The sequence below is a fragment of the Lytechinus pictus genome, chromosome 3 (assembly GCF_037042905.1).
Source record: "Lytechinus pictus isolate F3 Inbred chromosome 3, Lp3.0, whole genome shotgun sequence".
NCBI classification, from domain to species: domain Eukaryota; kingdom Metazoa; phylum Echinodermata; class Echinoidea; order Temnopleuroida; family Toxopneustidae; genus Lytechinus; species Lytechinus pictus.
The window spans coordinates 27,102,295-27,128,016 of record NC_087247.1 but is presented as its reverse complement, the minus strand read 5'-3'; the positions used below and the strand labels follow the sequence as shown (position 1 = coordinate 27,128,016).

The window sequence follows — 25,722 nt, the reverse complement described above, 5'->3', positions numbered from 1 at the left end:
GATTTCCTTATTTTTAATATAATCACTGTAGAATACTAGATTAGTAAATTATCAATTTTGTATATTGATTATTATGCTCACAGAGTCGAAAAATGTCTCATAATCATATTCTAAAAGGACATTTAATTACTTTTAAAGATAACAAATCTAAAGTTAGTTTGGCGTGAAGACTAGTCTTAGATGAAAATGGCTTCGTCCACGGATACCAAAACAGGGCTTGCTTATCTTTATTTTCGTCGTATTCATGTCAAAAGAGTGATTTGGTGCTTGTTCATCACTCTAACAATATCTTTAGTGCTTATGTACATGAATGTTGTGTCTATTCTAGACAAGGAGAATAATGGAAGGTAAGTTCAGCTCACTAAAGGTAAATGGTTTGAAGGGGTGTCTGTGTGATTATTGGGTGATGATGATGATGATAATGCCATCTGTGCATGTGCTCGCATTGAATGAAGTTGTGTGTAGTGGAGGAGGTGGATGCCTGCCCGGTGATGGGCGGTGCATCTAATTGCAGGTGGTGGATGGAGGTGGAACTTGAGTTGGGTAGTGTTTGTACAGTTGCAGTAGATGATTTAAATGTTATTGCTTGGATTGCTTGGATTATTTTTTAGAGAACTTAATAAAAATAAACTTGCCCACCATTAAGTAACTTGACTTTGGAATCTTATTTTAAAATAAAAGGGAAAAAAAATTGATCGAGACCAAAGTAGTATTGATCGAAAGGGAAGAATTGAATTTTTAAAAGTGCAATTTGAATCAATCATTATCATTTGTTATAAAATAGTTTTTGCCAATCATAGTATAATCAATAGAATTTAGAATTGGATGTTCAGTAGATGATAACATAGATTTTTAACCTATTTAATAATTAACATATATTTTTATTATTCATTAACCATTTATGTGTACATAAAACTCATGTGAACATTCTTAGTACCAGCATCTAGTTATAGTTTGATTATGAATGAATTAACATTTATTTACCCATTCATTCTTTCATTTAACATTCGCTCATTCATCATGCATTTATTTATGTATTCATTCGTCAATTCATTCATCTATCCATCCATCTTTTCATTCATTCATTTATCCGGGGGGGGGGGGGGGGGTACTTGACCCAAAGAGTGGTAGGTATGTGCCGCGGGCAAGACAAAAACGGGGGCTCTGGAGCGGGTTTATTGTAAAAAGGAGGGTCCTCGGAACAGGCTTCAGAACTACAAATGTTTGTGAAAACGGGGGTCTTTGGAACGAGTCGCCTGCGTGTGAGTGTGTATGCATCCCTATGGAACGTGCATGCAGCTAGCCCGGCGGTGCGGCACGGGCGCCGGTTGCGCTCACACAGAGCTAGAGGCAATGGTCAAACAGCAGTTTTCACCAAAATTGCATCTCATTGTAGCAGATCAATGCGGCCGGAATGGCGTAACGAAAAATATGCGAAGCTTTGGAGCGGATTTCTTTCTTCTTTTTTCTCGATAAGAAGAAAATGCTATGCTTTAATTGGAGTGGCTTTCTTTGTTCTTTTTCTCAATAAGATAAAATAAAAACAGAAATTTGAGTGTACAAATGGGAGTCCCCTCCGCGGCACATACCCATATCGCATTATATACTGAGTGCCCCCCCCCCCCCCCGGGTTATTTATTCATCCATCCATCCATTCATTCAACTTACCAATCAAAATTATGCATGAGCAAGTAGGAACAGTACTATCACTAACTAAACTGCCAATATGCACATGTCTGATTGAATTCTCAAGAGTCTACAAAGATCTGTTTGAGAGCAGACAGGACCAAAAGTACGATACTGAAGACCAGGATGACTTTGGCAACCTGGGTGACCTGCAGGAAAGGTCAACAAACTTGTTATCGAGTCGGATCATCGAATCGTCAGAGATAAGCATTGATGGTTGGTGGATGTCTCACGCAAGGTGGGATTATGAAGTGGACTGTGATGCGGGGAGAAGAGGACTTTGTGCAAAGGTACTGCTCCTGCCCAGTGTTCCTGTTAAATAGCACTATTCCTATTTTTGAAAAGAAGAACATTGCCATTTTAAGTCATATGTCCCTCTTTCTGTGAAAAAAAAAATCTTTAGCATAAAGAGGAAATTTAAGAATTTCCTGTTTCATAAAAATAGAAAGTTCTATTTTGGGGAAAAGAAACTTGCTCTGTTTAGTTAACCTTAGTAAGTTTACCTTAGGTTCCTATTTCTGTGAAAAAAAAATCTGTAGTAGGCCTATTGAATAGGAAAGTTTAAGTCTTCCTGTTCCTTGAAAGTTCTTCGTAATTTGTTCCTATTTTGGGCCTACATGGTTGGCACTTGACAGGTAGGTCTATGCTATTGCTTTTAAAATATATGATTCCTGGGGAAGTTTGACTTCGCATGATATTGTTTTAATACATCAGGGATGCATTTCTTGGAACAATTAATCTACTGAAATCCTTGCATCTGATTGGCTCATAACAAATTAGTTAAAAATTGCTGTCAAGATATGCTTCATGACACACTCCCTTTGCTATGTAGATTTTTTTCCTGACTTTCTTCTCAAATGAGTTTTTAATAGTTTCAATTAAGGTACCGGCCTGGGTATACTCTAATTTGCATCAAAGATATCTGCTAGTGTACTTAATCTAATTTATTTATGAAGTTCAAAATGCACATGATTATCAGCATTAGTATGATCTTAAGAGGAATCTAAATGCAATATTGATCTAGTATGTGAACAAAACATGTCTCAAGACCATAAACAAATGGAAAAGGTTAATATATATATATATATTTTTTTTTTCTTCATAAGTTTTATGTTTTACTGACACATTGTTTAGGTGTTAAGATTTTCATTCTGGTTTCTACTCCATGCATTAAACATGGCAGGTTCTTAAAGTAGGATGCAGCCCAGACAGTGTGAGGTCCATCTACCAATTCTTGCCTGTAAGTCATAAATTATTTGATATTTGTTGTTGAAATTTATTATTACCATTAGTGTCTGATAATGATAATGATGATGATGATGAAGATGAAGATGAAGAAGATGCTGCTGCTGCTGATGGTGATGATATGATAATGATGCTGCTGCTGCTGATGATGGTGATGATGATGGTGGTGATGATGATGATGATGATGATGAAGATGATGATGATGATGATGATGATGATGCTGCTGATGATGATGGTGATGATAATGGCAATGCTTATTGTACTTATGATGATGTTGATATTGATAACTTTCATGGTTTAGATGATGATGAGATGATGATAATGATGGGGAGGAGGATTAATATTAATAATAATAAGCTCTTATTTGCCCAAGGTAGCAACTTCAGCTATTAGCCAATCTTCCAGCGGGCCCTGCATTCATAATTTCCATCGTCCATTCTAATACATCGTTCATCTGACAAGAAAAGGGATCAAATGGTCCCATTTTTGTTATACAGTCTGACCTCTCTTATCCGGACACGGGACCAGCACCAATCCAGATAAGGGATTTATCCGGATCTGGGAGACCCAATATTAAATACACTCAGCTCCCCAACGGCGGTAGCGACACGCTATCTACATGTATTGTAGTGGGCGCGCGTACAGACAGTATTCTCTGCAGTGTCGGTGCAAATTATAGGCGGTATTTTTACGGAAATGAAATCGATCGAAGGCCCAAACTGTTGGATAATTTACCTGCTAAAATGGTTGAGGTATACATCGAGCATACCTCGAAAGAAAGAGAATGACTCGATGAAACAAAGTTTTATGATTAGATCATCGCGGCGGGTATCGCAGCTTCGCAATGTCAGCCATTGTTATACTGACTGTAGGCTCAAACATGATAGATGGCGCTGTCCGTATTAAGGCCTATAGTGTAAGCTAGCGAGACATGTGTTGTTTTTCTTGGGAAACAAAAAGAGAACATGATCAAATATTGCTATGCGCCCTTATTTACTGGAAAATTATCCTGCCTAAGTTCTTTCTGTGATTTAGGTGAGATATTTTCATGAAAAATAATGTTGTTGTATGTAGACTATATTGGAAAATATATGTAATCAAAGTGAGTTTGCGTATAGGAATGAGTTTAGATTCAAATCTCATTTCCTCAAGTACTAGATTGAATTGAAAAAAAAAATCTCGGCAAGTGTGCGTCCGGATAATAGAGAGATCCGGATAACGGGAGGCCGGATAAGAGAGGTCGGACTGTGTGAAATTGAGTGGATATATCGAGATTTCACTTGAAATTAAGTTCCATACATTTGTTCAATTTAGTGTCAATTATAATTTGTGTTATATTAGGAAGATCTGATTAAGAACATGAATGAATGAAAATGAATGAGTGAGTGAGTGAGTGAGTGAGTGAATGAATGAATGAATGAATGAATGAATGAATGAATGAACAATCAATTAAGCAATGAGTAATAGTATTAATCAAGGAATGGATATATTGTAATTTGTTTAACAATGAATCAAATGAAAGGTGAATTGCCAAATAAAAATTGATTTATAAAAGATGAAATTAATTTCATGGTTTCTTTTCTTTTGGCAGGTTAATCCACATGTCAGGTTAAAAAGACTTCATTTCTCAGCTCAAAGTGCATCAACTAATTTAAAGAGATTCCCAGAATCTGTGAGTAGTGATAATTTCCTCGTTCTAATTCTCCTAGTATATTTAAAACCATTTTCTATAATTTGCATGTAATATTGGGCTACATCTATGCACACATGAAATCTTGACAATCAAATATTCAATAGTTTTAGGCCGAGGCCAATTTTCCATCAGGCCAATTTTTATTCTGGGGAAAAGGTGAAAAGGGTATCCCAGGCCTGGCCTTGGATTGCCATAGATTGATTTAAGCCATGTACGTTATCCATATATATCTTTATCTTTTGAAAATAATTTATTTCTTAGCTAGATTTTGCCCTATCAATATATACAAATGGCGAATAGGCATGAGTGTGATGGCACGAGATTTGCGCATGAGGTGAAAGAAATGATAATGATATTTAGTTTTTTGTGTAGCACATATCGTGTACCATTTAACATCTCTAGACGCTTTCAAAGGACTTGGATATTGATTACCCTGGCGTTATCACGGCTAGCTTTTACAGTGCACAAGCAGTTTAAGGAATATATCCATAATAATAATAATAAAAAATACATATATCACCATTAAAGATGAGAATGACCCTGATGAAAAGACTAAGGTTATATACATGTACTTGCACTTTGCAGGTGGAAACCTTCAAAAATGCTCTCTAAATATCAGAGCTTGGCAGGTCCATCAGAGCTGAATTTCAGTATGACTAGAAGAAGTTCCGTTAACTCTGGATGGACTCTGGCTTAACTTCATGAATCTAACCCTTGAGACGCTCAACCACTGCGCCAAGCTCTTTGTAAACTGATAAAGATAAGACTTCTCTCTTGGCCAGGTATTCGTGTCCAATACCTTGAATGCTTGAAAAAGTTGCAAATTGAAGTCTGAGAATCTTGCATCAAAACAGTCTCTGATCTGCTTTGTATGTTTTTCTTTTGTTGTGAAAAGCTTTCAATCAAAACTTCTCTTTACATTGGTCACCTTGAGACTTGTCAAGTATGGCAACAGGATGTTATTTAAATTTGTTGACGGACTCGTCTTCAGTGAATAAGTTTGCCAGTCCTCCGAGCCAGCAAATCGTGGATTCCATATACTTTTTTTGGTGAAGATGTTCACTATTTTTTTCATGGAATCATCTGATGCAGTCAGTCTATGCCTTTTCTAAGGTTTTCCTCTATTTTCTTTGGCCAGAGACAAGGTCACTGAATAATCACTGAAGAGTTAATCGTGCTGTAAACCTTCAAGCTCTTGTACTTGGGCAAGAAGTCTGTTTCCTGTCCATTGCAAATTCTCTGCCCTGATATCTGATCTGCTACACTGAGCAGAGTCTAGGAAAACTTCTTAAAAAGTTGAATTGTTAAATCTTAGTCAGCTTAGCAAAGACAACACTCTATCATGCTGGGTTTTTGGCACCAGCCTGTTAATATGTTTCAGCTCAATTTTGGTGAAGGACTCAACTTCGAATCGGTAAACAATTCTGTCAGTCTTCCAACTCAGTAAATCATAGACTCCATGTATTTCATGTGCTTCGTGGCCATTTACCAAAACTGTAAAAAGGGTCTTCAAATATAAGTTGCTGTTTGTCTATTAAACAAAGATCGAAATAAATACAAGAATATTTTTTGTAGTTCAAGTGATGACATTTGTCTAGAAACTTTTCCCGATTGATGCGTTGATGAAATTTTTCCTCATTAGATTGGTACACCTGGTTTATCACTTCTAGGTATGTTCCTCTTTTCCCCTTCTTTTTCCTGTTTTCCCTGCGGTATCTAGCCACTCTTTTCTGCAATTCTCGTTCTTCCTCTGCAGAAAGAATCTTCCAGCTTTTACTTGGCCTTTTGTGGGTGTGGCTCCCATAATGGGTCGTCATCTGTCTGTTATTGGATTGCCTTTGCTGGTGTTGTAGGATCATCAGAAATATGTTTACTGCCAGATCTGTTTCTTTCAAATATTATTCCATCTCCACCTCTTGTTCAAGTTATTGTGATATGCTTGCAGTGAGTTTGCTACATACTCTTGGGCACATCATACTTTGAGAAGTGGCTCATTTTGTTTGGTGTCATCTCATTGTGAGACATGAACTGTGCCACTATTCTTGCTTCCCTGGGTGGGAGGTTCTTCAGAGCCATGAATGTAGCTGTTTGTTTGATTGATGATGGTACAAGTCTCTCTTTATTGCCCTTCTGTTGCCAGAGGCTATCCGCAATGATACCTGTATTCGGTATGACCACCCCCTCAATTTTTCACTGAGGAAAATTGGCTCCTCATGGATATTGTATGAAAACATTATGTAGCCTGGTGTGCATAAGTTTTGATACATGTTTCACCAGCAGGTCTATTTGCCGTACAGTGGCCTAAGATGAAGTTCGCAGGGGCCGTCTTGATCATGACTTCAGACGATTAAATCTGTGTTAAATTTAATTCATGGATCAGCATACCCTGAAGGGCAGATGACATCTGGGCATTGTGAAGAATGAAATCCTGGATTAGAATCCAGAAGTTTTTAGATTGAGACTTTATATTAAATACGATTGATTTCACACATTTACAAAATATGGTAAACATACCATAATAGCAAAGTCATAGTAAGTAAGAATCATTGAGCACAGTCACAGATCTAAGGAACACAAAACAAACATTAACTCAGTTGATTATAGTAATAGTATTAATAATGAAGGGGCTTGCCAAAAAAAAGAAGCAAAGCTTGTATAAGAGGCAAGCCCCTTTTAATGTGATTGCCGGTACATAAACTTCGAAGAAAAAAAATCAAGGTCAGAATAATAAAGAAAAGGTATAATTTTCAAGTCATCCATGTTCATCTCAACGTGAGTTATCATTGCAGATGAGAGGTTCATAATATTGGAATGTAGTGCAATGTGCAGCAACCTGCATGCTTTCTTCAACCAATGACACCACAGATGATTGGTCATTGATGCCAGGTTTTTTATTTTTTGCTCCATTTTGATGAAGGACTCATCTTTGGTTTCAAATTTTGTCAGTCCACCAAACCATGGACTCCATATACTAAGTGCCCTGCTCAGAGCTCTTATCATTGAGTTTTCGGCAAAGATATTTACTATATTTTTCAAATAAAATAATCTGATGCAGTCTACATCTTTTCTTACGTTTGCCATCATTTCCTTTGGCCAGAGACTGTGGCATTGAATCAAGAGTTCTTTGTACTGTGAACCTTCAAGCTCTTGAACTTGCTGTAGAGATCCAGTACCAGTCTGCAGATTCTCTGCCCCTGACGTCTGATCTGATGATATCATATGATGCAGTCTACTTCTTTTGTTAGTTTTGCCACCATTTCTTTTGGCTTTTGATGGGGTTGTTCGTTCCTTACTATACAGTTTATCACGATGTGAAACTTCAAGCTCTTCAGCCCTCCCTCTCATTCTGGATGTACATTTTGGATGGTTAGTGTGCGATAGTACGAGTGTAGCACCCTCGGCCTCCCATTTGCAGACGTACATCAAGCAAACTAGGCGTACAACAAGTGCAATATATCATATTTCAAATCAGCTATGTGAATTGAGTTTATCACTGTGGGTATCGGTAGTGATTTTGATGTTAGATATCATTGTATTCAAGATCTTTGCCTCTTTTCTTTTTGATGACAGGGGGGAGCAGCGACATATAGTGCAATAGCTTTGTTGAAATATACTGACGATACTACAGAGAGACTAAGGTGAGTGTCTGAAATATTTTCAGTTTTAAAACATTGATAATTACAAAATGTGACAAGATGAAGTCCCGACTGACTTTGTGAGGAAGAAAATAAATAGAAATTGAAAGGATTAATTAAAAAAAGAAATACATAAGAAAAAGTATAAACAATTAAATATGCCAAGAAAAATTATCTTGAAACTGCAAAGTGTGTTTAGAGTTGAATTGTATTTTAAAAAATAGCATATTTAAATCATAATTCATAGATTGAAAGCAAACCACACCCCCTCCATAAAAAACATAAATAATGAATAAATTAGCATACCGGTAATTTGAAAAATGGCATTTTTTGGTGTTAAGATAAAGTTAGTGTTAGAGATAGTACAGGCAGCATGCATTTTTATTTTCATCATGATCATGTGGTCAGAAGCCGAGATCTTTTTAGGTTGCCAAAATATGCAAAAATCTTTTTGGAGTTAGTAATGGGAGCCAAAGACATTCTTCATTTTACTATTTTGGGGGATGTGAATGAAAATTGTATGATTCTTATTGTGGATACTTTCTTAAATAACAAATGAGTTATAATTGACAGGTATGAAAAGTGTAATAAAATATAGCTGAGCTCGGGGAAAATAGCGAAAATGGACGAGGACAAAAATTAAGAATATTAAAAAAATGGGGACATGGAGGTTAGAAGACTAGACGAGGAAGATTAGAAAAGCAAAGGAGACCAGTGTATTATTGCTATTCAAGTCAACTACTTTTCAGATTGATGTGTATCATCATTGGTGTCATTTTCCTGTCTTTTAATTTTCAGATTAGAGTTTCCTGCTGGTACGCATTCATATTTGCCAGCAAAAATAAATAAGGTAAATTTAAGTAGAATTCCTTTCCTAAGTAGAGTAGGATAATAGTTAAAAACGGTTATGCTCGTATTTGTAGAAAGTACTATTCAAGATGTCATGAGCAAACAGATTTTAGTGAATTGTTCAAATTGGTTGTTGTCTTTATTGAATTATCCTTTGTTCTGGCCTCTTATAATATTTATGTGATCTTCACGCAGCATGAGGGAAATTTGGGGCCCGTTTCATAAAACTTGCTGTCATTATAAATTTGAAATAAGAGTTTAAAGCTACTGAAATACTTCAATCTGATTGGTTAAGAGTACATTTGTTATAGAAATTGGGTATTTGTTATTATAACAACTTAGTCTTTATGAAATGGTACCTTGGAGTTTCGTTCATGGTTCCATAACATAGGGTTGACTTGCAGTTTTTACTCAGATGAAGAGAAACGAAGAAATTCCTTCTGTGGATCCGCGCCTTTTATACCCACACTGGCAACCAAGGACTTAACACAAGAACATCAAAAATAAACCAAGCCCATCGAGGACATCCTCTGTGTGGTCTATTGGAAGTCATCCCAAGTTGGAATATTGGGGTACAGTTGAAAAAAAGACTTGATTCAAAAGGATGTAAGATGTTCTCAATTGTATAGTAAAATTATGTATGGTCCTTGGTTAGCTAATACTGATGAGAAATTCTTGGTTATGTCATACACGTCTCTGGAAAACATCTTGATTTCCACCATAAGTTTGTGTTTTTTTGTGTATTTGCTGACTTTGTTTCTTGGTCCTGTTTTTTCCCCACCTGATCAGACGCTGGCAACAGAGAAGCAAGTAGAAAGCATCACAGTTATGCTCTGTTGCTATGGTTACGAAGGCCAAATCAAGTTTAGTGATATACAACTCCATGCATTTAGTGGTAAGTGTCACCAAATTTAGCACAGACTTTATAGTCAAATGACAATGTTAAGTTTTGCTAAAACAAGCTAGAATATTGAATTTGTAACATCCTGGGTCGCGTCTTAGAAAGAGTTACGATTGATCCATACAATCGTAACTATATGGAAATCCATTAGTGTCATCAATTTTTCTACAGGAAATTTGCAAAATGTCCTTTGTAAACAAAGGACAATTAAGAAAACAATGCATGAATATACATCATAGCTAGAAAATATTTTGAACCAACATGCATAATACATGTTGACATTGCTGGCCATCCATATTTGTGATTGATCGGATCAATCGTAACTCTTTGTAAGACAGGGCCCAGCTCTTTCATGTGTATACTACTACTAGAACTATGAACACTATTGTCTAAATAAAAATTGGATTTTTTTTTTTTTTTTTTTAATTAATTTACATCTAATATTAATTTTTTTTGTAATGATGTTGGGATGGAATATGACTTTGAATATACAATTTTGGGCATTTCAAACACACTTTGATTTGGTTTCAATAACTATGAACACCATTATTTTACAATAAATCTTGCATAGTACGAGATAGTTAATTTTCACTGTACATGAACATGGAAATAGAGAGGGTTTTTTTTCCCATGTCTTACTAAGAATACATTATTCTTCATTTCGAGAAAACAATTACGTAGTAGGAGGGTATCAAGTGTTTTTAGTGCATTGTAGTGTCTGGAGCTATAAAATAAATTACTCTGGTTCTAAGCTAATATTATATACAAAGTAACCAGCCAGCTAAAAGGATAACAAATATAATCTTTATTTGCACAAGTGTAGTTTGCTATTAAGGTAGCTTAAAAGGGAAAGTTCTCATGTGGAATTTTAGCGGGAATACTGCATGCTGTCTATTCTATTCCTTCCATGTCTAAATATTAAAACAATACAACATGATTTTTTTTTGTGAAATTCTACATGCTGCAAAGAATTACTTTTTATCACTTTGATTGAGAAGATTTGCCATAGATGCTTCTAAGCTCTATTTTCCATCTTGTTTTGGACCCTCAGACATTCCTTCATCACACACCCCTCTGACCCGAGATGAAATGGTTGTTCCCTGCACTCGGAGAAAGCCTGCATTCCTTCCCAAGAAACCCTCATATCGTACTGAGCATGTCTTGACAGCCGACAACATGCAGATTGTAAGTCAATATCAACCTCTTTATTAAGTTCCTCCTCCCCTTTAATGTCTCATATTCTGAAGTCGGGTTTAACTTTAATAGACCATGGTCTAACTTTGTGCTTAAATTATGGTAAGCCAAAAATGTCAAAAATTTGTTAGCATTGCATGTTTCTTATGTTTACTGTGCTCTTCCCAAATTCTTTAAAGGGATGGTCCAGGCTGGAGATTTTTATATCTCAATACATAGAGTATAATTTACAGAGCAAAATGCTGAAAGTTTGATTAAAATCGGGTAACAAATAACAAAGTTATTGAATTTTGAAGATTTGTAGTATTCCGGTGAAACAGTTCTTGGCATGTCTTTATGAATATTCATTAGGCGGGCTGATGATGTCATATCCCCACTTGTTCTTATGTATTTTATTATATGAAATTAGGTTTATTCAAAAATTTTCCACCAAGAACAAAAAACAATTGGATTGACAACTGATTAAGTGCATTAGTTATTTATTCCTGCAACTTATTTTATCATAATGGAGACACATCATGTACACATGTATGAAAAAATGAAACATTTATGATTTCATGTAATAACAAAAGAAAAAGGAAAGTGGGGATGTGACATCATCAGCCCACCTAATGAATATTCATGACCATGTGCATATAACTGTTTTCACAAAATATTGATCAACTTTAAAATTCAATAACTTTGTTATTTGTTATCCGATTTTGATGAAAATTTTCAGCATTTTGCTCTGTGCATTTTACTATATTTATTTAGATATAAAAATTTTCAGCCCGGACCATCCCTGTAACTGTGAAGATAATTATGTTATTTATCTTTTCCATACAGTTTAGTATGATTTGAGAGTCAAATTAGCTGATACATTGAACCTCTACTGTTAGACATGTATGTCCCACCTGGCTAGCCATAGTTAAAACACAGCTTTAAACCAGTGTTTATATTAAATCTGACTTCAGTCTATGTGTGGTTGAGTCTTTTCCAACTCTTGATGATCTCATGGAATACCTGTTTCCATGCTGCTATATGCTGAGCAAGCATATATGTTTCTCATTTGATTTTAATCTGCAAAAGTAGAAATAATTATATGTTTTTGGCAATAAACAGAATTTGCATTGGATTTTTACATTGGATCATGTTTTTGAGCAATTTTTGAGAGTGTGACATGTACTTACACAATGTTTCGTAACTCTTGTTTCAAAGTTGTGCAAAAAACATTGCAAGAAACATTACGGCGTGAGCTTTTCATGTTACGCATTCATCACATAAGATGTTGAGGGGGCCATAATGTTTCTCCTTCTGACCTTTAAGGGTTGAAACGTGTGCATTAGTTGGAATTTATAATAGGATATCTGTTCCCTGTAGCCCTTTGACAGATTAGAGAAAGAGAGAGGAAATGAGAGAGAAAGGGGACAGGATTATAGAAAAGTGTTCATTCTACAGTAATTGATTTTCCAGACCTTCAGTTTAGTCTTGATGGGCATCCTGGAATTCAAACTTCAACTAGCATAGATTGTAAGACATTTTGATGGTTTGATAGCAGATTGTAGCTATTTTTTTTTTGCCCATTTCAGCATTTTGTGTAATTTGTCTGTATAAACAGTATAGGAGCGTCGGCGTTTTCAGCTATTTTCATTATTGGTCACCCACACCCCTGTACATATGATCCCTACTTTGTTGGGCTGTTATCGTTAACGTCTATATCAATAAAAATTCATCCAACCCTAAAATAATGCTAATAACGTGGAAGGTGAGGATGTATTTACGCTAAATATGTTTGTTAGAAGATGCTATGTAGTCATTTACATCTGATGAACGCAGATTTTAAAGCGTTCTTGGTACAGTGGCAGATACAAATTTTGACCAACGCGAGTATGTGACATCGCTATAATGCATAAAAAATGTGTATTGATTATGTTCTTTTGTCGATAATTATCGATATCGTTAAGATATTTTTAGCATGATATCGACAGATAATTTTTCAACGATAACCACCCTACTATTTTGATTTCTCATTTTTTTCGTGTTTAAACATATGCATGAGATTGGATAATGAGATGTTCTTTTTCATTTAATAATTCAAAGCCCTTTGATGATGTGACCCTCATCACCCATGCCTCACTGGATCGCATCGATGGTGTATTGAGGATGCTGAACAGCTGGGATGCTCCTTGTTCCATCTCCCTCTACCTCCCAATCAAAGCGGATGAACGAGATGAAGATATCGAGTGGAAAAAGTAAGTTCTGTTGGAGGTATCCTCAAAATGCAAATTGGTTTTACTTATTAGGGGGAATTTCAACCTGACGATAAGTTGGTTGAAATAGAAGCAGAAAAATTAGAGAGAAAAAGATTTGTGGAAGTTACATGAAAAAAACGTAAAAATAATTTACGAATTTATGAATTGTTAAGGTTCTAATTTTGTGACGTCACAAGCAGCATCTCCATATTTCGTGTGTTAAGAATTATCATGTGAATATGAAAAAATGCCTTTTTTGCAAAATATTGAAAGTGATTTTATTTGTGGGATGGAGACATCATCAGACACATCATTGCATACCCCCTTCTATAAGAAAAATACTTTTATTCATCATGTTTCAGTAAAAAAAGAACAAATTTATGGAATTCATATTACTTTATATATGGGAGGGGGGCTGTTCACATATGATGTCACAATATTGTTGAAATTCACAACTCTCCTATTTGATGGATTTGCCTCAAACTTTCACCAATATCTTTCTCTATTTTTTTAACCATTATATTAAAACCAAATTGTCAACAGGGTGAACTTCATATTTAATTCCATCAGTACATGTAATGATGATAGTAATGATAATCATTTTCATGATTTTTTTCCAGGATTATTTTCAGGGTCATTCAAAACTTCTTTTTTTTGGTTAGGGTTAAAGGGGGAGTGAACTGTGTGTGTTCTCTCATTGACTGTGCGTTATAAATACATAGTCTTAAAATATATGTTTGCAGATATCTACTAATACTACAGAAAATAAATTAACCTATAATTGTATTTGTACAGAGGAACTAAAATGTTTTGAGAGGAAAAGTAATTGTTTTGCTACTTGGTAACATAATTAATGCGATATAAATGTATTGAGTAGTTAATTAGCATGTTATTCAAGTTGGGTCTATATTTCTAGACTACACTATTATTATGGGTCAGGAAACTGGCCAGGTATGAGTAGTCGAGGACTCTAGAAGGCGCTATTGGTTCTTATCTGCTTTAAGTTTATAGGTCTATGGTCAAAGAACAATAATCAGCATTTAACCCCAAACTAGACTGGTTAATTTTCTTTTCAGACATTCAGTTATCAATATTTTTATACCTTTGTCTAAAAACGTAGTTGATTGCTGGAGGCATTATGTATATTGGCCGGTCTGTCCATCCTGTTCTTATTCTTGTAATAACCAAAAACCATATGACAGATCAACATTTCAACTTGGATACTAGAAGAAGATTATCTGATTCTGTTTTGAGGGGTCACTAGGTCAAAGGTCACAGAAGTTATCTATTTGAAAATTTGTCCTCTAAGATCAATTCTGAATTTTGTCCTCCGATGTTAACAAGGAATATGCCCCTGACTAGTGTTCCATACCTCTACAAGCTCCACTTTTTTAGCAGCCTTCACTATTCCCAACCTGTTAATATGATAATCTTGACAATGTACTAAGAAATTTGCTCTATGTTTATTATTTATATCAAGATGTAGGGAACCATTATTGTATTTTAATTGTTGGAAATGGAAATACACTGTAAAGTAAATGAAAAATTAACTTCCATTGCCTTGCAGGATTTATGTGTTTAAAAAGATGAGAATTTTACAAACGAGAGCCGACATAGACCTCACGCTGGTGTATTCCAATACAGTAAGTAGAGGAATAATCATTTTGTAGGAATAAAACTGTCGTTAAAAAAGTGTCCATGAAAATTGAATAATTATGATAGTGTTTCATGAAATCACTTGTCGGACGTCTTCTCTGACAAGTCCTGTTTTGTCCTACAGTTACCGTAGGGACTGGGCTTCTGTGCCAATGAAAATCAAGGAAATTTGTGAGATTTGACAACTTGGCAGACGGAAATGTTGATGAAATGCTCCCTAGTTTATTGACAAGTCTAACATTTTAAAAATTATTGTTGACTTTACATGCAACTTAATGCAACATGCAACAAAGTCTATGATGTGATCTTCTCAATTTTATCATTATTTTCATTATCCTTTGCGTATACCATGTTTTTGAGTAGCTGGAAATGAGTAAGAATGTACCTAATTAGGTCTCTTTGAAAGCAGGCACCCATTGGTTAAATTTTTGGTATATACATATATGATGGAGATTAAAATAATAGAGTTTTGAAAATGATGATTTTTAGTAACAATATATGCACCTGATGTGTTGTGAGTGCTCACCTAATGACAGTGTACTGTTGATATTTGTGCAAAAATATGTAGTGTGCATTTTGCTGAAATTATGCTACAAGTTTAAATCACAATGATGTCATAAAGTCAACCAATGTTGAACCAGGACAACCCCAGAGGTGTCCAAAATATGCTTAAACCATAGCTTTGGTTATTGCATGTTGGGAGTAGTTTCACTACTGGATTCCCCCTTTAAAATTTTAAAAATAAAAGTGAGAGTACACAGAAGTGACACAAATACAAGCAAATATAATTCATTGGCTACTTTCTATACAAATCAACTTTCTTTTTTGTAAGATAATGTTTTTTCCTGTAAGTTGTATATAATACTCTGAAATTATGATAATAATTTTTTTTTACAGATGGATGACGTGTACCCCATCAATTACATGAGGAATGTTGCAGTAAGGTTAGTCTGTTCTACTTGTTTGATGGTGTATGAACTTGTAGTATTAAGGTCCAATAAGTAAAAAAAAGTCAGCTTTTTTTTCTTATTGGTAGCCATTGTATCCAAAAGTATGTACCTTATAAAAAAAAAATTTTGTTTGGTATAGGAGGAACACCTGTCTTGTGTAAATGTATGACCACAAGTTTGGTTCCATCTTCTATTATTCCACATTGAGACCACCTGCTCTTAAAGTCCTGAGCCAGTATTCAATTTGATAATTTAGCCAGAATTTTAAGTATTTTACTCAGTATTTTGCTTAACTAAAATGTTTATATATCTTTGGTATTCAGTTGTATTTTGGGGCTAAGTATTTTGCTTAAATCTAAGTTAGTCGCCTACCTGGATTAAGTCAGCTTGCGTTCAGTTTACAAATGTACATACGTGAAGTCAATCATGCTGCGCACAGCTCGATACATACATTGCGCATTATTTGCGCTTTATTATGTCACAATGGTTATTAGTGAGTATTTTGCTTACAGTTGGCTTGATAAAGTAAAGTATTTGAAGTAAATTGAATATGAATATAAGCATATTACTTAGCCAAGTAAAGTACTCTTTCCGCCCTTTCACACGGTACCAAAATCGTAATTTTAATGATGATTTCAGTGAAAAATAATTCTAATGACAAATTTTTAGCACGTGTGAAACCAAACTAGAATCACAAACACTAATCACAATCACGAATTCGAATTCTACTCCGGAGGTGAATTCCAGTTAAGTTTCACTCAAATTACGGTACAAATTTTACGTCTGAAAGGGTTGACCTCCAAATCATCTTTTGAGGGACGGAGCTTAAGTGAACTTTCAAGCACTTCCGTAAATAATACAATTGTCATGCACTCATCGTAGTTTCTTTTTGTGATGCAGTGCTTTGATTGGGTTTGATTGACAAGTCACCAAGGACACAATACCTGCCTTCTCTCGGGAATTAGAATTCAAATCACAGTTTTCGAGTGAACGTGTGAATGGTACAATGATTCTAAAGACAAATTGGAATCATCAATACAATGATGATTCAAGATTCTCGTGAGAAAAGACCCTTAGTCAATTAAGACTTAGAATTGATTAGCGGCCAAGATTTTCTTGTCACCTCAGGGCAATCTTTAGTTTACAGATTTTGCTGTATTTTATTATTCTTTTTAAACAATCTGCATAATGTGCATTTCTGACATTTGCCCACACTTTCTTTTCTCTCTTTTCAGCCAAGCAAAGACCAAATATATTTTGTTATTAGATGCAGATTTCTTACCATCCCCAACCCTCCATAAACACTTCTTGGATGTCATGGCGATGTGGCAGGTCTCAGAGCAAAGAGACCAGAAGACAGCGTTTGTTGTTCCAGCATTTGATTATATTGAAGAAAAACAGGTAATGCAACTTCAAATCATTGAGAATGGGTATGTATTTTGTTTAAGATTAAATGTAGTTAGGGGGAGCATTTCATTAAAAGTTTTGTCAGTGAATAACATTGACTAATTTATTTTGAGCCAATCAGATTTCAGGAGCTTATAACAACACTCTGTGAAAATCACTGTTTATTGCTTCATGAAAAACTCTCATTGATTTGAATTGTGGAAGAAGGTCTTTAAGTGATTGGAAATGAAATAAATGTCATTCTTTCAAATGGACACCATTTAAACAAGTTAGGACTTCTAATTTTATGTACCATCATACAATCAACTTCATTAATAATTGTAATTGAAATCAGTTGTATACAATTCTTTTGTTTTTACAGGACCAAGCTGGTCTACCTCGTACCAAAGATGAACTTATAAGCCTCATGAAACAAGATCTGCCAGCTGTTTCTATTTTCCGTATCCTTTCATTTGATATCTTTTGTATATTTGCTGCTAGGAAGTGTTTAGAGAGTTAAGAAGCTTCTACACATTGTTTGCATGGATGATAATCTATGAGCTCTAATAATCAGTAGTATTGAACAAGTATTTCTCTTTTCATCCATTTTGTATCAAGATTCTGATTTGATTTTCTTCTTTACATTAGAAGAGTTTATTGAAAGAAACAAAAAGAGAATATAAAAGAGGAAGGAGGAGGATAGGAGGAAAAATGGATAGATGCTGTCATTAAAACTTTTTACAAGGAATTGAAATTCAGTTTTGTTTTATTAAAATTACTGGCATATTGTACCATTAGTGCGTGGACTTATAGAGTTTCATTCAGTTGGAAATGGCTAAAATTTTGTGCGTTTAGGAGTGACTATGGTTTTATTAGCTTCGGGGGGGGGGGGGGGTTGCTGATGGGGGTGGTATCAAGTTCTTAGGTCAAAGTTTATGAACCTGAAAACTGGATGCATTTATAACTGACAACTGCGTATATATGGGTTGTTTATTCAGTTCTATACAACTTGTGTAGTGGGGTAGAAAACCCATAATTGCCAATCAATGTAATCCAATATTGGAATTGATTCCTTGACAAATATCTTCCAGGTTTCTATGAATCTCCTCTGTCGCATCAACCAACAAACTATGTACAGTGGTACATGGCAAATGAGCCTTACAAGATATCTTATTATGAAGATAAATATGAACCTTATCTTATCTTGCAGTAAGTAAACCAGTCTCATTTTTTTTCACATTGGTGATGTAATTGTGGCTTTTTTTTCTTTTTGGAAATTCTACTCAGATGTCAGTTTCTAAATATGATCATTTGCTCAAAAATATATGTACCAAACTTTACTGACCAACATGATAAGGTATTTGAAAGGAATAACCTAGTATTCCGTCAGTGATAGTAGAAAGATACAAGCTTCCAACAAAAATAATTGTGATTTGTTTTAAAATCAATAACAATTATGTGAAGAGAATGAAAGTGAAATCAATGTTCAGTAGGATTTATATGACTTTCTCAAAATTTATGTATGATTCATTGTGTTCATATTTGATGAATTAATATTAGCCCAATGTAATAGTAATAATGATGATAAGAAGGATGATTGTGTAGGGTGGTGGTTGTGGTGGTGGTGGTGGTGGTGGTGATGATGATGATGATGATGATGATGATGACTGTGACAATGAAGAAGATGATGGTGATGATTATGATGATGATGGTGATGGTGATGATAATTATGATGATGATGAAGAGGAGGATGATGATTGTGATTGTGATGATGATGATAATAGTCAGTTCTTGTATAGCGCATAACACATTATGAATTATGTCTCTATGCGCTTCCAAAGGACTTGGATATTATTACCCGGCTGTAGCTCAAGCAGCCTTTCTAGCGCTCGGCATTTCAAGGAATAAATTCCTGCCAGGTATTCACCTCACCTGGGTTGAGTGCAGCACAATGTGGATAAATTTCTTGCTGAAGGAAACTATGCCATGGCTGGGATTTGAACCCATGACCCTCTGTTTCAAAGTCCAGAGAATAATCCACTTGGCCACAATGCTCCACACATGATGATGATGATGATGATGATAATGGTGAAGGTAATTGATGTTATTGATGATGATATTGTGTCATGTCTCACATAGACATTTACCTCACATGCGTGAATCATTTGAAATATTTGGGACTGAGTAATTGTGATTACACTCTTTATTATAATACTCTTATTACTTATAGTTACTATCATACTCTTATTATTTATTAGGAAATCTGGGATGCCTATGTATGATGAGAGGTTTACTGGGTATGGTATGAATAAGATCACTCACATCTTGGAGCTTCATGCAGCAGGGTAAGTTCATATTCTACCTTGACTTTGAACACATGACAGATGAGTTGCATCTCTATTGGATTAATGTGTATTATTTGTAGAAAACTGGAAATGAATGCATGCTAAGAGTTCAACCTTGTTCAATAATATTTTTCATAAATACCAACAAACACTCAGGCCCATATCCTGAAATGTGGTTTAACTTATGCCATGGTCTAACTTTGTGTTAAAATTATGGGAAGCCAAAAATTTCAAAATGACATTCACATTTCACATTTTTACTTAAAGGGGAATGAAACCTTTGAACAAGTAGACTTGTATCGAAACAGATAAATCATCAAATAAGAATAAAGAAAGTTTGAGAAAAATCGGGCAAATAATGAGAAAGTTATGAGCATTTTAATATTGCAATCACTAATGATATAGAGATCCTCCCATTGGCAATGCGACAAGGATATGTGATGTCACATGTGAACAACTTTCCCTTTGGTGGACTATAGAATACCCCCAAAATGTCTCTTTTTGCTATTTCTCATGGTGATACAGACTCTTTTTCCATAATGTATTCTTTGAAAATCTGTATTACATGCCCTCCTATAGAAAGAACGCATGATCTACTGATAGATGTGATAAAGGAGGCAGTTTAAGTGAAATATATGCTAAAGCAATGGGGAGAGTTGTTCACAAGTGACATCACACATCTTTGTCGCATTGCCAATGTGAGGATCACCATAGCATTACTGATTGCAATATTCAAATGCTCATAACTTTCTCATTATTTGTCCGATTTTTCTCAAACTTTCGTTGATCTGTTTCTTTGATTTTTCTGTTTTCACACAAGCTATCTTGTTCCAAAGGTTTCATTCTCCTTTAAGTTTGCTTTTTCCTCACGTTTTAATGTTGATAAGAGCTATTTCAGTGATTATTCCTGGGGGCCGTTTCATAAAGCTGCTCGTAAGTTAAGAGCGACTTTAAGAACGACTGGTGAACCTTTCTTACGTGCTAAACCATCGCCAATGAATATACAATTTACCACAAGAAGGGATCACCAGTCGTTCTTAAAGTCGCTCTTGACTTACGAACAGCTTTATGAAACACCCACCAGGTCAGTAATAAATGATTTGAGTGTCAAATTAGTTGACAAATTGGACTTGTACTAATAGAGATACCTGTCTCAATTGCCTTTACATAGTTAAACCATAAATTTAGACCAGAGTTTAAAGTAAACCGGAGTTTAGAATACAGGCCTCATTCTTTTAAAGCGCCCCCGAAGTCCATCTACAAACTTGTGACATCATATTGATTTCATTCCATTACAATGTCATGACTTATGTTGCATGATGTCATCATATTACGACTTCATTATTGCATCATGTTGTATGATGTCATGAGTTTTGTATGTGCCGCTCTTGACAAATTGTGCTGTGCTCACTTTGAATGTTTTGATATATATGCCAGATTTCAAAAAGAATTTGCTTGGTTCATTGTTGTTTGATACCAGTTTGAAAATGATTATTGCAAGTTATCCACCATTAAGTATGCTAAATAGAAGCTATTTGCTATGTATAAATAATAAGGAACTACAACTCACAAGCTTCTTGATTATATGATTTCAAATCATCTACTGTATATTGTCTGTTTTGTATATGAAGTATAAAAACTAGATTACTTTAAAAAAAAAAGTATTTTGACCAGATAAATACAGCAGAGTATATAACTCTAATACCATTTTGCATAGGATTTAAGAGTTTATTCTGTAATACTTGAATAAAAAGTTCTTATTACAGGAATGCAGATTTACACAATGTACCTCAAAAGCCTTTTTTATAATTTGAATTATGGTTTATGCGGATTTCCTGTATGAATTACGCTGAATTTAGCGCGTATTGTGCTGATGCGCGCTTTTGTCACAGTGCGCCAAATATACGCCTGTTACCATGGTTAGATATGTTTATTTATTTATTTATTATTTATTTATTTCGTTTTTATTTATACAGGGTAGCCCCATCAGTAGTCTTGTACTGTTTTCCAGGGGGCCCTGTAAACAAATATTTACAAATGTAACAGACAAGCAAATTACATAAGGAAAAAAAAAAAGAACATGCAAAATAATCATTATGTCATATGTTGCATGAAGTCATTATGACATCATGCAACATAAGTCATGACTTTGTAATAGAATGTAATATGCTATTTTATTCATGAGTCCACTGTTTGAAGAGTGGACTCATGAGTAAAATAGCGTATCTAACCATGGTAACAGGCATCAATTTGGCGCACTGACAAAAGCGCGCATCAGCATTGGACATTTTTAAAATATGCACCCGATACGCGCTAAAATAAGCGTAATTCATACAGGAAATCTGCATAAACCCTGGATTCAACCGTGGGTTTTCAAAACCACCTTTGTGAATTCGAGCCTAAAGGCTTTTATTGACATTTCAGGCTTTCATTTGTTTCCCCTCCCCTTCAATTTCTAGATATGACTTTGTAGTCCTCCCAGACGCATGGGTGATCCACATCCCTCACCTGATGTCAACCCAGAACTCTCGCTTCCTTAGCGATCCAATCAGCAGATTGACCAATCGTGTGACTCGCCTTGAGTTTGTATCCGATGTCATGAGGAAGTACCAGATAGGGGCATGCAAGGGATCACCGACATAGCAAGCAGTGTATGGGACTGATTTCAGTCCATCACGAATGACAGCAGCTGGGCCTGAAAGATGATTTGAAACACCTATCCCAGCACAAACGGCAGTTTGTGGGACTGCAAAGAATGCTGAAATAAAGTATTATGGTTTTTCTCATTCAAGTGTGTGATTTCATTAGCAAGCTGATGTGAGTTGTAACCAAGAGTTTTTAGGTTTTTTTTTTTTTTTTTCATTTTTAATCAGGTATGTTGGAAAATTTTCCAAACAGTAATGTCAGCTGAATGGCCACCAAAAAAAATGTGTAACTCTTCATTGTATTGAAGTTTGAGTTTATTTTGACAAAAAGTTGATTTGAATAATTAAAAAAAAAATTAGAATACCTGGCAAATGTCATCAGAATCAGATGAAAAATACAAAAGTTATGACCATTAAGTTTTGCTGAATTTCTCAACAGTTGTACGCAAAACATATATATGAGAGAGTCGATGGTGTCAATTATTATTATTCTGAAATTTCTGATATTTTCATTTTTGTGGAGTTGGATAATAAAGAAGTTCTTGATCTATGAGTTATAATTATGGGGTTACAGATTAATTAAACCATCTTTTACATTTAACAGGAGTTCAAAAAATGAAAAAAAAATACATTTCATCTTATAAATAACAAAAAATAGGTTTGTGATGTCATTTACATAGCACCATTGTTATGCATATCTCTCTTTTGTGAAATGAAGCAAAAAAGTGAAATTCCATAACTTTCTTATTTTACATTCAATTTTGATGAGATTTAATAGCAATGAGTAGTACACTTCTTTTTCCCCTTTTTATTCAAATCAACTTGTTGTTAGAGTGGACTTTGCCTTTGAATATGATTTTGTTACTCACTTGACTCTACAGACATAGTTTTTCCCTTGCTCAATGTATATTCTCATCATTATTTCATCTAATGTAAAATTTATGTGCATTTTATTTAAACCCCACCGTAGTTTATTGTTTACAAGTCAAATGCATTTTACAGGTATATTATTTCATGAAATATCTTGCCTGCTATATTTATTCTGTTCTGGGAGTTTGATGAGACTCCTTGGTTTTTATCTGTTTATTTTTATGTATTCGTATTACATAAGTAATTTCTTTTGGTGCATGCTATTTGCTTTTTAAGGTGCTTGCATATAAATTATAACCTGAAAATTTGGGGATATGATATTTAACAGTTTCTTTTATTCATTTAGGGCATTTGGTACAGATCCACTACTTTATGTTACAACTCCTGCAAGTTCTTGGTAATAAAAGTTATAATTTTCCCATCTAGAACGCTGTTTTATAGACATCGTAGTTTTTTTCCAACTCTATTTATTTATATTTTAGTATAATTTTTTTTTCTAATTTTCAATGAAATTCAAAGCTTCCCCTACATACAACTCATTAATTTGTATTTTAATTGTGCAATATGTTCAGTACAAAAAAGACCTCTTGTGGGAAATAGAAGTAATGTGATCATTCCTTCTATCCATCAGACCTGTCTTTATATATGGAATACATCTATGCCACATGGAAGATCATTCTTGCATTAGATCTTAACCCTATGAACACTTTTCTTTTTCTCGTTTTGCAGATTTACTCTCTTATACTCCTTCACAATGGAAACTTACAACCATTTACCAAAACTATGATAATAGATACCTCTATATATCATATACTGTATATGTTTTGTATAATTATATTTGATATATAAATACTGTATTATAAAAATCAAGTATGAAAATTGAATAATTGAGAAATTTAATAATCAATGTTTTATCTCTGCCTGATAAGTTAACAAGAAAAATGCACTCTTTACCAAAGGTATTTGAATATTTTGACATGGTGATTTCTTATCAGAAAACTTGCCTTTTTTCATTAATGTGGCCTATTTTCCTGTATTTTTAACAATAAACCCCTATATATATGTTAGTAGAGAAGGAAGTATTTGTAATGGTAATGAAGGCCCTGTGTCTGTTTCACACTCATTCTCTTAAAATTGTGAAATATTATTTTACAACCATAAAATTATGAAACATGATCATGTATTAGTTATTGTATTATGTACCGGTATGTATATATATTTTTTAAATCTATGTTCAATTATCTTTATATTCTTGCCTCTTTCTCGTTATATCATAATCATTTCATAGTATTTATTTACCATGGGAGATATGATGTATATTGAGTATACTCCCTGGTATACACTTCTTCTGCTTTTGAGAAGAAGGTATTATGGCTGAATTCTGCATTATTTGCATTAATGATGATGAAAATAACCCACTTTTATACAATGGTATATTAAACTTTAAAGTACATTTGAAAAGAAATGTTACGCCGTGCAGTGGGTACCTTTGACTATTCTGAAGATGTATAACAATGTATGTTTTTCATCACTATTGTCATCATCATCATTACCATCGTCATCATCTCGAAGCTCTTGATATACATGTATATATTTATCAGCAAATAATGGGTGAAAAGGTATGTTGTAGCAGATAAATGATGCATGTGACATCTATCAGAGGCGTGACAGTTCAGCTTTTGAGCTGATATTTTTTAAATTTTGCTCTGTTTTCTTTTGATTTTCATATTAATTTCAGCTTAATTTAGCTTTAAATCCTCTTTACATAAGTATGGGAGCTCTTTCAATTCCAGCTTTTTTCAACCGTCTTAAGGCGATTCCATACATGTCGTACGGGACATTTTGACAAAAATTTCTAGTTCCTTAGATGAATGCTTGAACAATAACTTTTTTTTGTCAATGATAAAGCTATAGTGGGTAGTTATTTGAAAAACTGATAACTGACACAAAAAAGCTTGATTATGGGTGAATTATAGGTGAAAATGTAGTGTTGTACGGTACGACATGCAACATTTTCACCTCTAATTCACCCATGGACAACATTTTTTGTTGGTTGTCATATTTTTACATGACTACCCAGTAGCACTGTATTATTACCACAAAAAAATGAAGTTCCTTGTTTCTTTGGACAGCAGGTTTAAAAATGTTGTGAAAATGACTGATTTTTCTAGCATGGAATCACCCCTAAGCTTTTTTCAGCTCTTGTATATGATCACTCACACCCCTGTTTTACATGTAAATCTTTGATCGCAAATGCCATTGAGTGTGAGAGAGGTTATCCTTTGAAATAATTCTCTTGCTCTATGATTCTACCTTGAACTGGGTAACTGGAAATATGACACCAAAGCATTATAGTATTCTCTTCAGCATAAGATTTATGATTAAGTAATGGCATGTACATTTTTCTAACAAAAAAAATCTGTTATCAACTATTTC

The 25,722-nt window shown here is 34.4% G+C and overlaps 1 protein-coding gene across 1 annotated transcript; it reads left to right on the top strand.

Annotated features, from left to right (window-relative positions):
• Positions 1-165: 165 nt before the first annotated feature.
• Positions 166-25,722, top strand: LOC129257518 (uncharacterized). The gene is made up of 16 exons (XM_064096738.1): positions 166-347; positions 1,754-1,976; positions 2,870-2,926; positions 4,523-4,603; positions 8,195-8,262; positions 9,058-9,109; positions 9,898-10,003; positions 11,061-11,194; positions 13,283-13,434; positions 15,002-15,077; positions 15,988-16,034; positions 17,276-17,441; positions 17,809-17,887; positions 18,518-18,635; positions 19,685-19,771; positions 22,231-25,722. The coding sequence occupies exons 1-16, from the start codon at positions 181-183 to the stop codon at positions 22,412-22,414; spliced, it is 1,797 nt and encodes a 598-aa protein (XP_063952808.1). The 5' UTR covers positions 166-180; the 3' UTR covers positions 22,415-25,722.